Source organism: Cryptotermes secundus, unplaced genomic scaffold, assembly GCF_002891405.2.
Source record: "Cryptotermes secundus unplaced genomic scaffold, Csec_1.0 scaffold181, whole genome shotgun sequence".
NCBI lineage: Eukaryota > Metazoa > Arthropoda > Insecta > Blattodea > Kalotermitidae > Cryptotermes > Cryptotermes secundus.
Window position 1 is genome coordinate 2,615,262 of NW_019723906.1, and position 19,252 is coordinate 2,634,513.

Genomic DNA, 19,252 nt, shown 5'->3' on the forward strand with positions numbered 1-19,252 from the left:
AACAATAGCGATACTGTAATTCCAAAAGTGAGTCGTTGAATCGAGAACATCGAATCCCACGGTTGACGCATACACGAAGCGTTCCCACAGAGACAACGCGATAACAATGGGTTATTGCGTAGGAAACGCGGAACCGACAAAGCAACGTTTCCAATGCTATAACAGAGGATTCATTTGAATAGAAGCGGCCAAGGTTATAAAAGCCCGGCTTCGACGAGAAGTCTTCAGTGCCGTGTAAATATTGTACATTTATATAAGTATGTATTGCAAATATGTGTAAATACAGACAATGGACAAATTACTACAGACTGACTAACAAATGACAGACCCGACCTCTCGTCAGAGAGGGCGCTACACATGGACAGGACAGTAACTTTCATACACAAGAAATATCTGGTCATGAGCCCCAGCTGGGGCTCGACACCAAGACAGACAGACTGACTGACCGTCAGTGGTAACGTGACTCTGACTCTGACTCTGAAGTCTTCAGTCTCGGAAGAGCCAGCTAAGAAGCCAGTCGTGATCGAGCCACCTTAGAAGAAAGTCCTACAATAACCGACAGAGAAGAGGGTCCAGTGTCTCGCCGAATTATTGTGAGCAGTAATTGTACCACTGCAAGTGTAAATGACTGTAAAGTGTGTGTAAGGCGAGCGAACGGAATAAACTCGCTATATCAGAAGACGGCGTGAATTTATTTGTAGCGTGACACACAAAACACGCTACAATATGAATCAGAATAGAATCTCATTTCTGAATCTTCTGAACAAAGTAATGAGTCTTCGGGTTTCGTAAAATTCGGGGCATGTTTTGATTAAAGAAAATCTCTCAACTTCTGTAGAAAGACTTTGTTATATGATTAGTTCTTACACTTTGATTAAAGCCATATGTATTAAATTAACGCGAGATTTGAAAGGTTCAAACGAATTTTCGAATAAGTTAATACCGCCTGAGACGGATGGAAGCAGGACAGATGCACAGTTGTCTGAAATGAGAAAATAACCTCTTATTTTTTTTATATTTCTCCTGACGTTTCCAAAATGTCTTCCGACGTCCCCTCTATAAAGAAGTGAGAGAAAACCACTTGTTTTTCTAAGGAAGTATCCCGGTTAAGACAAGTACAGCGCTCCAGATTTGAAAGAATCTGTACGCTCTATTTTCACAGTTTGTGTTCATAATTGCAGTATACTTTAATAGACACTGTTGGAAGGAAATTATCAATGTTACAATATAATGAATTAATATTTATCTATAACGAAAAATTGATTAACGTAGGATGAATAGATTTGTGGCTTAGAATCCTCAGTAATGAACGTAGAATAAACACTATGTTTTATTAAACTCTAAAAGCAGGAGTAGCCTCACAAAATGTCAGAAGAACTGTGACGTATGTGTGCCATTACAACACAGGATGTGGTGTCAATAAAACAGCAGAAGAGAACCTGCTCCTTGCCAACTTATGAGTCATGTTGCGCTTGCGCACACATTAACCTACACCAACCCAAGACCGCAGTTTTTGAGAGGACGAAGACCTAGTACCAGGAGTTATGTATATATTCTATTCATGTGTACAAAATTGAACGGAAATATAATGTAGAGTGTGCACTGCGATATTCTCTTAAAATATGGAGCTAGTCACATGAATGCCTCAGAGCCACTTTATCAAATGGCAGGACAGTCAAAAGAAATGGCCACATGAATACCAGAGCCATCTTATCGAATGGCAGAACGGTCAAAGAAAACAGAGACAATGGTTTGTTTGTTTTTTTTTGTTTTTTTTGGTCTCTCACATTTTTTTGGGCCGCTCTGTAAATATATCTGTAATATATAAATATTTTTCCTTTACTTTTGGTTCTATATATTCTGATGTTACGGATGCAATAATTTCATAATCGGTATCAGCAGGTTCGAGAACATAGCAGTAACTACTTTTGTAAGCGTAAAATAAAGAAGCGGTTCATGACCAACTTCTTTTTAAATTCTAGGCTGCCATGCGATCGTCTTACCTTGTTTGGAGTGGTGACAGGCACCGTTCAGCGGAGATTTCTTCTCTCCACAAAGACACCGCTTTTTTGTGTCGTCAGGATGCCTCATGCACGTGGTGTTTCCGATTCCTGCACAGTCTGCGTTGGTTTTACACTCTTTCCCTGAAACTACTCAAATCAGAACAGCGATCCTTACATTATCCAAAGGCTTTATCAAGTTAGAGGTATTAGTAAGAAGTGAGGTTTGGCCGGACAACAAGAACACACAATGATATGTTTATTATTGACTAATATAATACATTTATAGTTACATAGGTAAAGCTGTCCCTGTTCTCAACGAATTAAGTACTACGCCATGAAGGCTTATGATGGAGTGGATGTATAGATCCACATTTTCTTGAGCTCGGCACTAGCTGGAGGTGAGTGGTCATATTCATGCCCCTGCCGCTTTACCCCCAGGGAAAATCAGTTAATAAAATTTGCCTAGGCACTTGCTGGAGGTGAGTGGTCATATTCATGCCCCTGCCGCTTTACCCCCGGGGAAAGATCCGTTAATAAAATTTGCCTCCCATAGACAATTTATTTTCAACAGTAATAAAACATTGTGACACGACGGCTGAAAAATAGAATAGTGGAAAAGGAAGAGGCGACTGTTGATAGGCAACGGCGCGGTAAACACTTCTCCGCAGGAAAGAATAAAGACGCAATAGTGGAGGAACTGGCGGAAGAGGTGTTTTCCGTTCGGTCCGCTCCAAGGCTACAGCCAAGACCCTGGCCACATATGCAATTGCACTGCATGCCTCACATGCAGCCTTCCCATTGGTAACGTTAAAATTTCGCCCTAATATAGCCCTCCCAACGTTAGCAAAAAAAAATACTATAATGCACCACTTCCAGCGTCATAAATATATATAATACACAAAAAAATCCGATTATATGCTCTACCTATACCAGAAGGACAAGAGGGCACTGCCTGGGAACCTTCAAAATCGGAGATATAGTTTCTTACCCTCCCCCTCAATGTAGTGTCTCTCACTACCACCCCACAACTTCTTCTTCTTCTTCTTCTTCTTCTGACATATAAGCAAGGACCTATTCCATATATAAAAGTAAGCTTTTAATATTAAACTTACTTTTTAAAAGCCCTAACTAGGACTGTAATACTTATGCCTGTCCCACCTGGGATTATGCTGAGGATGCCCGTCTCTTGAAATTTCAGCGTCTGCAGAATTGAGTTCTCCGCGTTATTGGCAAACTTCTCAGCGCACATAGGCCCGCGAGGTGAACATGGCTTTCAGCATTTCTTACGTGTACAATTACATAACGAAATTATGCAAGAAATAAGCAGAATACATCCAAAATCATGCAAATCCAATTGTACAGGCAATTGGACAAGGAGAAGCAAACCATAGGAATTAGAAGAGGCTTGAACTTGGGGTCAGTCAGGCCTACGACCATTCAAATGACTAACTGCCGTTTCGGAGTGGCAGCATAAATTAAGGTACAACCTGCTGCAGAAGCAGAAAGTGTGTATGATGTCCATAAAGTACAGATGCCTTATCTGGATGCTGCGTGAGTGCGGGTTCACTGGTGCGAAATTACGGTCAACAAACATGGCGCCTACTTAGAATGACAAACCCCTCTTCTCGTCGAAGAAAAGACCCTGTTTCCAAACATATAAACAACATTGTAACGAACAAAAATTTGGTCATGAGACCCAGCGGGGCCGAAATCAAGAACGACTGTGCTGGCAAGGGCAACCAGCAATTTCCTAGACGGGTTGTGGGATTTAAGGTTCAGTGTCAATGAACAGTACAATCTTCCAGAAGACGACTTTGTGTAGTCTGGTAGTCTGCTTTCTACTTCCTTGTTGGACTTACTCAACAGCTGTGAAGATGGAGGTAGTACATACCTCAGAAGCATCTATAATTTTCTACTAGGCTATACGGCATCACGCCCCAAAAACATGCTCTTAACAGATACATGTTTATCTATTTCTTTCCGTTTTTTGATAAATTCAGCATTTGCTGGGGTCATTTGATTTAATGTGAATAGTTCGTTTATAAATGGTGCAGCATTACATAAGAGACATCTGACATCTCACGCTATGTTTTCTAAAAGGTTAGGCCTGCGTGTTCGATGTACAGAACCATGTCACCTTTAAATTTTACAAGGGTGAACAACCAGACATCCAGGTAAGCGGCCCCTAGGTTCTTTCAAAACGTTGATATATGTGCTTTGGTGAAAGTCCTTGTGTCTATCTTTCTGTTTAACTGACTCTTCTTCTGTTTCGATTAGAATCGCTTCCTTTGACTGTAAGTAGCTGTTGGTAGGCATGAAACTTTGCCAGAACCGAACATGGAATTTTCATGATACTTAATATTAGGGAACTAAGCTAAAATGTATTGATCTACTCAAATTTTGGTTAAAATTGAATGCTAATAACGGACACTTTGCATGATGACCTACATTTCTGGATTTATCTAGAGAGTAACTCGCGCGAAACACTCGAAATATTGACCAGAGTGAAAGCTGTTTTAGCTAATGTGGCAGAGAATTGAAACGTGTATATTATTCCAATTCTCTTTCCCATTAATCATATGGTTCTTGAAATATTTAAACCAAATTGAGGAAACACGCCGGAATTGTTAGCTGTCCTTTGCTCTCTAATAATTTCGTATATTATTTTAAGAATAGGATGAGAATACCCAGGTACTTCTCGCTCAAATGAACAGGATAATAGATGAGTGGAGAGCAATGGTGAAAAGATCAATTTTAGGGGAACATCAAAGTACTCGGAGAGAAATAATTTTCAGTGCCATTTTGGCCACAATAAACCACATATCAGTTTCCTTGGGATAGCATCCGGGTGTCTGCTGTGAGAAGTTCGCCAATAAATATCCTAAGCTACGAAACGGCCTTGGCATTTTCTCTATAATATAATCAGGATTCTAAAATAGCCTCTTCCAAATCATCGGATAAACAGAAAAGTCGGAATGTATGTGAAATAATTAAATTAAATTCTTATATATTTTTNGATTAGCAGCTGCTGCACATCCAGCAGAGGGACAATTTTTACACGAGGAGCAGACATTGAACAATGCAAATTCTCTAATATACCGAGCAGGAACTCGGAGACCAAAAGTTTCCAAAGCGGAAGGGCAGAATTTGAAACCAAATAAACTTGAGTAAGAAAGAGAGCATTGAGGCGATGTCTCCTAATACGTAGTGTGCAATTTGAACTTCTCCAGAGCAAGAGAATGACAGTAATGTACTTGAGGAAAGAAACGTTTAAAACAGAGGGCCACAAACCTCTGCTGGATGCATTCCAGCTTGTTGGCATCAGTTTACATAATTGAATTCCGGACTACGGACGCATATTCAAGCTCAGATCTAACTAATGCAGTGTACAATCTGAGCATACAGTCTAGAGATGATAAATAATAATAGTAATACTACTACTACTAATAATAATAATAATAATAATAATAATAATAAATAAATAAATAAATAAATAAATAAATAAATAAATAAATAAATGGACTTAAAAAAATAGAATATAAGAGTGGGAACTATATGTAACTGGATAAGGACAAGGACCCATGGTGGGCTATGCTGAACACGAAATGTCATTTTGGGTTTCATAAAAGATGACGGTTTTTGATCACCAGATAAAGTATTAATTTCTTAATAAGTAATATCTCCTATGAAAGTTGATAGTTAGTTAATAGCACAAGAATTATTGTACATTCTGACAACTTCCAAAGCCGTTATAATGATTCTATATTTCAGACACTTGATTTAGAAACGATGTGTAAAATATCATCAAAATTGCTTGTGGATGTTCCTGTGGGTATCAAGAAAGATACGTGCCAACATAAATGGAAGCAGGGAAGAATTACCCATAAAGATTTATCTCCACACCACGAAGACGCATGAGGGAATGAAAAAGATGCTTTAAAGAGGACTATGCTGAGAGCATTTCCTTAAAGCATCTGCAGTAGTTCAAAACAAATTTTCTTAAATTAATTTTGTTTCGGCATTCAACATAGAGAAATTCTTGGTGTTTTCAGAATCTACATTACACTGTTTTCTTTTTAGCTTAAGGAATAATAGTTGTCACGACAGACTCTAAAAGCTTCTTAGTGCAGCCGTAGTGCGTGGCTTATTCTCTACCCCACTTAATACCATCCCTTCTATCAATACCTACACACGCTTGGCTCATAAGAATGTAAATTAAGTCCAGGGAGAGAAGTGAAATTATTTAATTGCCTTGCAAAATATCAAACATAAAGCTAGTTTTGCAATTTTGATGGTCATCCTGACGTCCGAGAACAATGACCCTCAAATGTCTAGAGGTAACTAAGTAACTATGAAGTAGAACCGAAGGTTTAACACGGTTAACAACAGAGACTGCCATCACACACACATGGTTCAGTCTCATCCATCTTCACAATTTATATTCATAAGATAAATTTTAATTAATCCTCCAATCTCCTTGGCGTTCAGAGTAATTGTTTTAAATAGAAATTTCCCCACCAAAATTCTGTATGCATTCATTTGCTCCATCCTAATTCATACCCAGTCCATAGCAGCCCAATGAATATCACTATGGTAACGTTACTAGGTGACCCGTGTACACCACGAAGCCCCACGTTATGTATCCCCGATTTTACATTTCAGTTTCCTTCTTGGGTTAGAACATTTGCCCAAGCCCTCTGCTCTTAGCTGTCTGTACTTCACTATGAACGTTTCCTTCCAAATTCTTTCCAATTCATCATTCATCCATCGTCACATTTCGATGATATACAGTCAAGATACTGGCAGAGGTGTAAAATGAGCTACAAAGATACATTTAATGTATGGTATTTAGGGAGAAAGAACAGTTATAGGCTAAATCAGCTCTAACATTAACGAACTCTTCGTTTTACCAAAAGAATCTATATGTTATTGTAGTTCTCATAATAATCAGCTATTGTTTCCCTAAACATCGTTAACCAATTAGATTTCATATTGGAGATACATTTTGATTCATGTCAAGAAGAAACTGAGCTTGTAAAAAGTATTTAGAAGATGTTTTAAAAAGGTTGGCACTTCTGACGATGCCGCATAAAATACACTTATGTCTTAGGAAGGATGAAAAATTCCTAATCCTAAAACATGCTTCGATAAATTTGATTTGTTTCATTCTGGGAGATAAATTTTCATGTAATAAAAACTTATATGTCACATTGGACGGAGTGGTTTGTATTTCTGAAACATGCTCTTATATCTTCGTCCTGGATGTCATGAACCAGCTTTTCGAACCATTTTGTCCTTAAAATACATAAAAATCAGTTTTTATAACATATTTACCAGGCCGTCACAGCAGTAAAATTATATTTTACTGAGAAGTGGTGAGATAAGATTAATATCAACTGAGGATGTTTTGGTGAAAGAAATATGGGAGACTCGAAGAGTTAACCATAGATTTCCAGAAGTAAACGATTTTACACAATATATATGAGGGTTAGAAATGGCATCTGAAGAATGTGTAACTATATTAGATGTATCTTACTGAAATTTAAAGGATATAAATGCAGTAACGAAATTAAGATGATTAAGGAGAACCTAATACATTAAACGCATTTGTTTTACAATTCACGTATCAGGTTAATTAGGCCTAATATATGATGATAATGATCACGAGGAGGAAGATGGTGAAGATAAAATATTTTATATTTAATACAAATTTCCTATTACCCTCAAACTTTTGTTCTTACAATAATTCATTCTATTTGCCCCTTTATTATATGTCATGATATCTACGTGGCTTCCTATTATACAGTAATGGAATATTTGACCCTTGGTCTTTCTGTTAGCAACTAAATATACTGATTTACAGAATAATTATATTTTAATCATCTACATCCGTTTCGTAAGACTATTTGTCCTTCCTCCTTACTTCAAGAACTTAATTGATTTTATTCTGGTCCGTCACACTAACAATTACAAATATAAATCACTCCGTCCAATGTGACCTGTAAGTTTTTTACTACATGAAAACCTAACACCCTTACATGTTTCGGTCTCTGTGAACCATCTTGTAGTGATGTTTGCCCTCTGAAGATGGTCCACAGAGACCGAAACATGTAAGGGTGTTAGGTTTTCTTGCAGTAAAAAACTTACAGGTCACATTGGACGGAGTGATTTATATTTGTTCAAGAACTTAAATATCGCGCTCTTCTTTTTCTCATACGTTTTTAAAAATGATTTCGTCACAGAAATCGCTGATTATTCGTTCCCGTTATTTTCAATTTTCATCTTGAATGCTGGTTTCAGTGGAAACATACAGAAACTGCCTGAGTCTAAGAAATTAAAAGTACGATTGTAATTGCGTTTCAAATGAAACGGAAATTTTCTCTATCAATATTAATCATTTTTGTATATAACAGAATATTTAGATTTGTTTGTAATTTTACTCTTTCATAGCACGGCGGACTGTGAGTAACATATTCCTTACTCCCTAGCAAAAATGTTCGCCGTTTTGAAACTACACATCTTCTTCTTGATATTATGCAAGTTTAAATGTGTAATATTAATAACATTTTTCGTTTATACATCACATCACTACATTAATATCCACTGAGACTTACTGTGTACCGGGCGTGATGTTGATTGGTTCTTGGGGCCCGCGTTTTGATTCCCGAAAGTAGTTAAACGAGCGGTTTTCTGATGGTGAGACAGCCCGACACACTCTGCCTGTTGGTACACCAGGAATAGAAGAAGGAGTATTGGAGTAACTGCTTCCAGGAGACCAGTGACTGTCGCGCGCTTCATGGCCGCGACAAGTTTACAACAGAAGACAACGGCACTGCAAATCCTAAGTGACACGTTAACCGCCACAAATTGCAAACTCTAGGTATTGTTGTCTTTGGTTTCGGGAACAAGAAATTTAGTAGTGGCCAGGTCAGGAATGTGGAAACAACTGATCTGCAGCCACTCGCATCAGAAGTCAATCTAACTTGGTGGAGAAATGGCGCGAAAACAAATCGAAGCCTAGAGGACATGAACTCTCGAGAGTGCCAGAAGTGGCGATGAAGGGAACATGTCGAGAAGGAGGGGTTTGCTGCTTAAGGAGGAAGGGGGCTCTAGTAGAGTTGGCAGTGGCGCTGCAATACGCGTGCGCAATTGTTATAAGTCCATGGCAGAGAGGCATAAGACACAACAAAGAAAAATGGTGGTACGTACCCCCAGACATGCCGTCATGCTATAATAGTTCTTGTGTCATGATAAGACGCTTTGCTTTGCTACCACCGCGTCCGGCGCCGCGCGTCTATCTCATGGTCATTACACATGCAATCGATTACGTCACGATCCAGACCTTTATATTTCTTGATCTTAGAGTCTTCTGTCTACCTTCAGAAGTCTATTTATTTCACTCCCACTCCCTTTTGTTCTACAACTTCATTGTTTCTAAAGATACTATATTTTTCCGATAATTTCACTCTCACAGACCTTCAAATTTTGTAATAAATGGTTTTTTTTTATTGAGCGGCGCGAAAGTTTGTGTTTCTGTAAGTTAGTCAAAATGTCTAAAATGACGTCTGTCTGTAGGCGTACAGCAAACTATTGACACTGCACTCCAACATTGTATGTCCTGATTATTTTATTGCTATTATTAGGTAAATACATTATTTTCCCGAGTGGAAAAATTGCACAGACAGCCAAGAATAGCTTATAATGAACGTACTCGGAAATAAGGGCAGAGAAAAATGTTAAAACACTAATATCACGATAGAACCGCTTCTTCTTTTTCTTTCGTAACAAGGATTTGGTCAAATTCCGTTTCCGAGACTGATTAAATTAGTATTGCATTGCCACGCCCTTTTGCAATTTTAGGATTGTCATTCCACCGCCTTTATGAAGCTGCGTCCATATATTGAATTCACAGCTCGAGGCTCTTTGTCTCTTCTTATTTATTTACCGCTACATGTTTCAGTCTGACTACCATCATCAGGTTTATAAGAGAGTAGAAGAAAACCGCTGCTCTCTTGTTACGCTGTTGTATTTTGCTTTTGAGGAGTAAGGTAAATTCCTTATAAAATATTTTAAGTTGCTTTTCAGATTATCGTGGTTGCTTCTGGTGTGCACGCGTGTTTGCTGTATCTGTAATATGTAGTAATGTAAAAAGAAAGTAAAGCTATCCGTGTACCAGGCCGTGAGGGCCTATAGGGTTATGAGACGTTGAGGGTCCCACATTATCTAGACAATCGGCTCAAAGATGGCGGTAAGGTTGTCAGCCTTATGCGCCGGCCGCGCTTTACTCCCCAGGAAAATTATTTAATTAATTCCTGGTACTCATTTCTGTTAGAGGATGAGTGAATCCTAGGGCCGTAGTGCGGCTGGAAGGATCAGGTCAACTGAAAAAATCCAATGACCTCATCGGGACTTGAATCCGCGACCTTCCGGCTTGTAGCATAACCCAAAGTGTTACATTAATGTTTTATTTAAGAGATTGATATGTTGTATACTGCCATTCTATCTCTGTAATTGTAATGTTAAAGTAAGTAAAACTATCCCTGTAACAGGCTCTGGAGACCCATAGGGGTGTGAGATGATGAGGCTCCCATATTTTTCAGATAACCTGCTAACAGAGACTGAGTTCACTTGGCACTGCGGCCACTTCTAGCCTACTGTACACGTACTAGCCCCAGATGATAGATGATGGTGATTGTAGAGCAGTTGGTGAAATGAAGATTGGCAAGGGAAATCGAAGTACCCGGAGAAAACTGCCCCAGCACCACTTTGCCAACCACAAATCCCACATGAGCAGGCCAGAGCTCGAACCCGGGGCGCCGCGTAGGGAAGCCAGCGACTAACAGCCTGAGCTATGGCGCGGCCTAGATAAAGAATAGCAGTAAATTGTATTTGGGGAATATCTGACACAATTTAATTAAGAATGTTTCGTTTTTCTCTTCTCCTGGAGAAATCCGGAAGATTAAAACATGCAAAACGGAATTTTATGAACGTGTACTAGGCCTCTCGCCACTGGATAAAACATACATTTAGGTTGTCTGGGAGCAGAATTATGTCGTTAAAATTTAGCCTTCAGGCAAGATTATGTAGAAAACAACGTAATGAAGAGCTTTATGATTTTCATTTTTCACTAATTGTTATAAGGATGATCCAGTCAAGGAGGATGGGACGGATGGAACACGCAACAAGCATGAAGGCTAAGATAGGAGTACAATATTTGTGTTTAAAAACGTGAAGGAAACTGGCAACTTGGGAAATGCTGGATCTTATGCGGAAACTGTATTGAGATGGATCTTAGTTATAGAATATGTGGGGAGGTTACGGACTGGATGACTCTGAATCACGAAGCGGATATAAAAAAGGCATAAGTAGCACGAATGGTTAATTCGGACCGGATATGCTGAGCTCTGATATTTGCAAAGTGTTTAAGACAAGAGTTAAACCAAATATAGTTGGGATGACTCGCTTTTCGTATAGCTGGTACCAAATTTATATTCGATGAATGGAACCTTTATATTCTATGTGTTTAAAAACTTATTTCCTTCAAAATCTCATCGCCTGTTCTATTTATTACTTTAAAAACACAATACTTGCTAAGTTGTATGAGGCAAGTGTACCACGCCGTAAAAAGCAAATGCTGGTGAGGGACAATGTTAATAACGCCAATCCCGGTAACTGGACTGACGAAAGTTCTTGAAGAACAGAGAAATGAAAGCGACAATATTACAATTTCTCTAAAGAATGCCGTATTCCAGTTTGTGGCGCCGTGTAGATATTTTGTTCTTATACCCTGAAGATGGAGGCGATACTTTCCTCCGGAACTTTGGTAACAAAATATCTACACGGTGCCACATCCCAGAAGACGGAATTCTTCATAGTCACCGCCGTGAAAACCTCAAATCTTAAAATTTTTATGTTGAAATTTGTAGGTCACGCCAATGAAGTTGAAGTCCTCGAGTAACATTGTGAGTTATGAATAGTGTACCTTCAAAATTGAATGCATCTTAATCTAGATTTAAGAACGATTCGTATTTCGAACTACAGAAAATGTATTTTTACCTGACATTTACTCCTCATCTTTTAAGTTCCTTATCACATACATGAAGATGAAGTCCTACCATATCTTAGAAGCCCAATATAACAATAATAATGACAACAGAAACAAGAACAAAAACAACAAAGGGGAACGTATACGCTAAACAAATGTGTAGTTTATATTGTGCTCCTATAGGCTACTTTATCGTAGAGGCTGTTTTAAAGGAAAGGCAATGAAACGGGGGTGGCTGCTAAGCTTATAAGCCTAGACGATATAATGTAGCAGTGGGCAGTAGAATGGGGTGGGTGGGAAGGGTTTAGTGACGTATAATCCTTATGATGTCATTATCAGATTTTGTTGAGACGTGGCGTGAGCTACTCTGGGTAATGTTAAAAAGAAATACGATAAAATCGCAAGTTTGTAACCCATCCTTAAATTTAGAACGTGCGGTCCTATAGGACGTGGTCATGCAACCTGTGACGTAATATAAACCTTTCGTCATGAAATGATGCTAAAACTGTTTAGCACTGAATTACTGGGCTACGTATCTGAAATCCTATGCACCATTTTTACAAAACTGTTAAAAACCTTCGAGTTGTCGAATAAATAAATAAAAAGAAATAAGTTAATTTAGATTGTGTAAGATTTGAGGCTTTCACGGCGGTGACTATGAAGAAANCACCACATATACACGGTGCCAAATCCCAAAAGACTGCTTTCTTCTTAATTGAGGTTATTTGAAAAGAGAAGCACGAAGACAATAGCTGAAACTATGACAGAGAAAGAACAGCAGATCAGAGAAATATGCATGACGTGTCAACCTACCGACAATAGACCCAGATGAAAATAAGATATGTCATCTCTCGCCATAGTTATCGAATGTTACGTCTCAACGAAAGTATTTCTTTGTACCTATCAACATAACATTTGTTTAATAATAACAATAGTAACACCTATAATAGTTAATAATAATTATTTTAAGCCGATAAAAACAAAGCTAACAGGCCGTGGAGGCCCAAAGGGTTGTGAGACATCGAGGCTCCTACATTTTCTAGACAATCGGTTCACAGATGGCGGCGAGATCAGCCTTACGTACTTACTTTTAGGAAGATTCCTGGTACTCATTTCTGCTAGAGGTTGATCCGGCCCCAGGGCCATAGTGCGCCTGGAAAGATTAGTTCAATTGAAAAATGTAATGACCTCATCGGGAATTGAACCCGCTACCTTTTGGCTTGTAGCATAGTACCTTAACCAACTACACTACCGTGTGCCTCCTTAATAAGCAAGAAATCTGTAAATAGGCTTCATGTACCATGCAATCATCAATTTTGGCAAAACAGTACTTGTCTAAGCACAGCTTTCCTTAGAAGATTCTGCCAGACTTGTCTATTCCGTCTCAAATAAACCATCCGAATTTTGCTACTCCCGATTTCTCAAAAGTAATTATTTTACTGGGGAAGGTCGTCAGCCTTGCATTCCAACCCCCAATCTGGAGGACCAGGTCTCTGTATTTATGTCCCCCAGTGAGAGGGTGGCCCTATTTTACCCCCAGGCACCGGGTTCCCAAGTATTCTAATCCACTTCCACAGGGAGAGTATCATATAATATTTCATGAAAATAGAAGCATATTTCAATCGAGTCTTATACCTTCTTTACTTAAGACCAGGGTTCTCTCCACCCGTAATCATGCACTTACTCTTCTTGATTGCTCCTTACTTTATCAGACGAATAATTATACGCTACAGTTCTTAAACCGTACAAAGTATAAGCATGATCGCAATATGTTATACAAAAGTTGTTATGGAAGTGGGCATGCTCTGTTCTAAATACTATGTAGAGTCTGAGGAAAGTCGCGAAAAAGCTAAGTCAGAAAATACTGTCGCTAGGCCGTGATTCGAATTCGGAAATCTCGGGATTCGAAACAGGTGCTCTACCTTTTGCTATTCGGTGATTGTTGTTCTCTTGCAGAAGATTTTAAAACGATAACCTTCACTCCGAATTACTGGGTTTTCGGTCTTTGTCCACCGTTCGGTATTCTAAAAACTAGAAAACACAACATTTCGGAAAATGGATCTGTTTCCGTTGTCAGATGAGGGGGAGACACCTACTCTTCTGGGTCCTTTAGAAGGAGCTAACCCCAATCACTGTTCCACTGAGGTTAGCGCTTTCCAAAGGACGAAACAGTAGTTGTCTATCCCCTCACCTGAGGATGGAAACAAATCCCTTTTCCGAAATTTTGTGTTTTATAGTTTTTAGAATACCGGACGGTGGACAAAGTCCGAAAAGCCAGTAATTCTGAGCGTAATACATCATCGTCAGAACGCTTTAGAATCTAGAAACTTCACTCTATTATTACACACTGGTATACATCACGGATCCTATAAATGTTGAACATGTGTTTTTTGTTCTACCACTGAATTCTGTTCACAGGGAAGCGACTGTAAATATGTTCTGCTCTCGTAACGGCTTGGCTATTTCTGTAACTGGATCACGCCAAGGATTTCCTATGCCACTAGAGGGCTGTTTCACTTGGCTAACGTGACGCCTTCTGTAGCATAAAACACGGATATCCTTTGTACGCGACATCCGCTGCCACTGATCTTGGCGTATAAATGAACAGAGTTCCAACAAGAAAAATAAGTGACAGCTTGGAAAGGGACTGCGAATTCTGCTGCCCAAGTGCCTATTTTAGAACTTCTCCCACAACTTTAAGAAATATCTTCCTTAAACGCCTTTCAGATTTCTCCAACTTATGCGGTATTCTGTATTAGATAAATATCTCGTAGAGTGTGACCAGTGTAAACGGCTGGGTGCGAGATATACTGGTCTTCGCCATGTTTCTGTTTGATATCAATTTATTGCAAATATAAACTTATTTTTACATTAAAATACAAAAGAATATTTTGTATGGATACAAATATTAATGAGATCTGTAGAGCATATTTTACGTAATATAAAATTATTTTTTATTAAAATCTGATTTTATAATTATTTGAGCTTCATGTGAAGTGTTCTGTATTTTCAACCAATATGAACCAAATTCAAGTTTCCTGATTAATACTGTGACGTGTATACCCATTGCTAGGCAACGACTCGGTAAATAAATTCCCGCGGAAACAAACGCGCGCAAAAATATGACGTCCATTGCTAGGCAACGGATCAGCAAACATGCCTCCTTAACAATAGTGGCTGTGTTTTTTGCATGGTCCGTGCAATATGGTTATGAAGAAGTGTTCAGCAGGATCAATAGTGAATAGAGTCGAGTTCGAGACGCCAACCTGCCGGGATATGAGCCTGGAATTAAATTGATTTGGCAGTTGCAGAATAATGGCAAGAAGGGAAGTAAGCTGTAAAAAGAAATCTTCATTTGTGATGTGACAAACCAATATGGACATACGGAATCCAACTCTGGGGATGCGCCAGCAAAACAAATATAGATCTCATCCAACGAACTCAATCAAAAATTCTTCGTCTCATCATAAACGCACCACGGTACGTGTCTAACCACACCATTCACACCGACCTCAAGATTCTCTACGTCACAGAAGTCATCAAAGAACACAGCATCAACCACTTCAGCAAATTAGCTAACCACTCAAATCCACTGCTCCAGCCACTTTTACTGCATCACGACCACAGAAGAATTGGACGAAAGTGGCCACAAGATCTAAAAATCTGAGGGACGCATCGATGGAAGTGACCCACTCAAGCCACTGAAGTGTACAATTCTTAACTAATTGTACACAAGACAGCAAATTGACTGAAAGATTGTAGTATCTGATTGTCAATAAAGGAGATTAAAAAAAATTGTGATGTGAAGTGAAAGTGAGACTCATAAATCCGTTGCCAGGATACGACTGGTGAAGACTGAGGGCCCTAGTGCGTGTGTAGCGATGAACTGTGAAGTGTGTAGGTCAGAGATAGCGCTGTATTTACTGTAGTCTCGAGTGGTGTGTAAAAGATGTCAACAAATTCAATCATCCCATCCAAAATTTGTCTTATAACTCACACGCACACCTCCTGCACGGGAAAATATCGTTTTAGATTATTTTACAAAAATGTAATATAAATAAATTCCAGACATGAAACATATGCACGGACAGACATACAGAACAGGAACAGGCCTTCCAGTAATGTATTTATTTTAAATTCTTCGTGTAAGGAACATATAAATCCCAATTTCCTTTTCGGGAATCGAATATTGATGTCCTGAGTGTGGGACTATAATAACGCAAATACCTTGGAAACGTGTCTGGACTTTCTTTGTTATTTGCAATATGAACCTGCCGTTTGAAGACAGAAATTACTTCCGTGACTGTGAGTATATTGATGCGATTTGCATGTCGTTGCAGCCGTGACAGTCACGGACCGCCACAAATCTAAGCACAACGTCTTAACCAGAGATGTCTGCTCGCTCCCGACCTTGCACGAGAACGAATGCTTATCCAGATAAAGTTGGCATATGACATTTAAATATGTTACTGAAAGCAATTACTTGCTGCATGTGTTATCACATCATCCATTGCCCCCAGTTATTTTTTTAAACCCAAAATTTCGAAAACTGGAACTATTTCTTTCATCGGATAACAAAATGAAGCAAGATTCTTATTCCATTAACAAAGCTAGTTTTATGTGTACGATATGATCCCAAATATTAGTCGAAAAATCGTGATATTTATTTTATACACAAGTTTATTATTGTATAATAAGATGTAATCCTTATTTTAAAAATTGACAGTAGACTAAATTCACCATGCAATATTGTATTGGAGAGTCACGTTGCAGAATTATGGAAGTTCCGTCAACAGAACAGCATATGCACATCTCATGGTACTTTACTTACTGTTCCTCTTGTGTGTTCTTGTTGCTTCTACGATCACTANCGCAATATTGTATTGGAGAGTCACGTTGCAGAAATTATGGAAGTTCCGTCAACAGAACAGCATATGCAAATCTCATGGTACTTATACTTACTGTTCCTCTTGTGTGTTCTTGTTGCTTCTACGATCACTAAAACAATTACTGCTATTAACTATAACCTGTGGGATAGCATGGGTAAACACGATACATTACCTGACTGTAGATTCTATTAACAGTCTGTAAGATTATAAGTTGTTATCCTGCGAGAAACGTTCGAGAAATTGTAATTATAATTCATTTCCTTTACAGTTCGCAAGACTGCCGATAAATTATAAAGCAACAAGCAACCTGTGTTTGTTATAGGAAGTTCCATGGAAGAGCAACTGTAGCTTTATACTGACGACAGGTACGGCACAAAACATACTGAATGCCATATCCGGTGCTGGGAAACGGCGGTAGGCGCCAATGACACAGTCTACCTTGGTCTAGGACCAATCTTTTAAGATACGTGCACGAGGCGAATTTTCAAGCTCCCAGAACGCTGGGAGAAACGTGTACAAAGAAGTGGCGATTACGTGAAAAAATAAAGAAAGGTCTGTAGATTGAGGTGGTGTATGTGATTTGTCAATAATAAAGAATGTTACTTTACAAAAAAAATGTTGCTCATGACTTTCAATACGACCTACGTATTTACAGTGCCTGAAGTCATCGCAGATCTCTTCCGTAACAACGGTACGATTAGGAATCATTTCCACCCCTGTTCAAATCCCGTTGTTTGAGATACGCTTGGTTTCAGACCGTTTTTGATTTATAATTCATTGATTTCTGTATTCGTTATCCCTCCGAAGCCTTTATTATATATCGCTTTGTGAAATAACTGACAGAACAGCTTGGACAAACAGTTATTTGTTAGATTTCTGGGACACAATTCTTTGTGCAGTGGCTGATATTTCAATTAAAATTTGTAAGCTTGCAAGCTTATGTTCGGCTTATGAAATCTGCGGTGAAAAAAATTCGGAATCTACGTACTACCAGCAAGACAAGAACACACTGGATTTTCCATCGTATTGAAGACTTGATCAGCAAATTAATTCATTTCAAAGACGAGATATTTTAATGCACTTCAAATGTTACATTATGCGTATATGTCCTCTCTTGTATGACATAAATTTAATCACCGTGATATTAATGTGATTATGGAGCTCAAACAATAACGGTACTTTTATCGCTCTGAATGTTACGGAACCGTAACAAAGACGGGAAGAATTCTGTCGTAATTTAGGAACATTTCTATCGAAGATTTAACGGAAAGTTACTAGAGCGTACTGAGATTTCCTTTTCCACAGTCAATTTGTATTTTGTAAGTTTTGAGGTTTTCACAACGATGACTATGAAGAAAGTCGTCTTCTGGGATCTGGCGCTGTGTATTCTTGGTTTTAACCGACGTTTCGGAGGAACGTATCGCCTCCATCTTCAGGGCAGGTGAGCAGGTGAGCAGGTGAGCAGAGAGCAGTAGCCAGCTACTGCTCTCTGTATTCGCATCGCGATTCACCTGCCCTGAAGATGGAGGCGATATGTTCCTCCGAAACATCGGTTAAAACCAAGAATACACAGCGCCAAATCCCAGAAGACGACTTTCTTCAATTTGTATTTTGTTTCCCATAAAATTAGTCATTTTTACGAGTTGAGATGTAGACGGTGAGATAAATATAATAAGGTCACTGATTTTTGTAAGAAGATAAACTGATATCTGTTATCTCGTGCATTTGAGCAGTTTCGTGCGAAAAGCTAATGAGTCTCAATGCCGTGCAAACACATTGATACTGTTGCCATAAACATGCCAAGAGCTCATAACTTCTCTTTTGTTGCCTTTTAAAGAACCTGCCACATTAATGAGCAGTAATGCATACAAGATAAACTTTGAAGGTTTCTTCGATCTCCGACTTCAAGCGAAGCTGACAGTTACTTGCCTTGTCAGGAATGTTCTAAAATAAGCTATGGTTCAGAAAGGGCTGTTTTTCCAGTGGTGACAACGATTAGTTATGTGTGTTTTTTATCATATTTATTTCTCCACATCCATTCTAGTGCGATACGAATAAAATGGATATCTATTGTTCGCCTCGAGGGCAAGAACTTTGAAAGCCTCTGGTCTAGAATGAAGTCCTTGGGTGATGAGAAATCTAATGACCTAGTCGAGAAACGAACCCGCGACCTTCGAACTTGTGGCATAGTGTCTCAACCAATCGAAGTTCAAATTTGATTTCACGATTAATAAATTTGAGGCTCTGTGATCATTAGCTTGGGGGAGGGTGTTCGTGAGAACAGGGAAGTGAGGAGAATATTCATACCTATGAGA

General features: G+C 38.8%; 1 protein-coding gene across 1 annotated transcript in view; it reads right to left on the reverse strand.

The window, feature by feature from the left end:
* LOC111862054 overlaps positions 1-9,058 on the reverse strand; it is a 22,633-nt gene extending 13,575 nt beyond the window's left edge. The window contains exons 1-2 of the mRNA XM_023847129.2: positions 8,618-9,058; positions 2,004-2,150 (exon numbers count right to left, since the gene is read on the reverse strand). Coding sequence (XP_023702897.2) covers positions 2,004-2,150; positions 8,618-8,801 — 331 coding nt within the window. The 5' untranslated portion in view covers positions 8,802-9,058. The remainder of the gene's footprint in view (positions 1-2,003; positions 2,151-8,617) is intronic.
* Between the last annotated feature and the right edge of the window lie 10,194 nt (positions 9,059-19,252).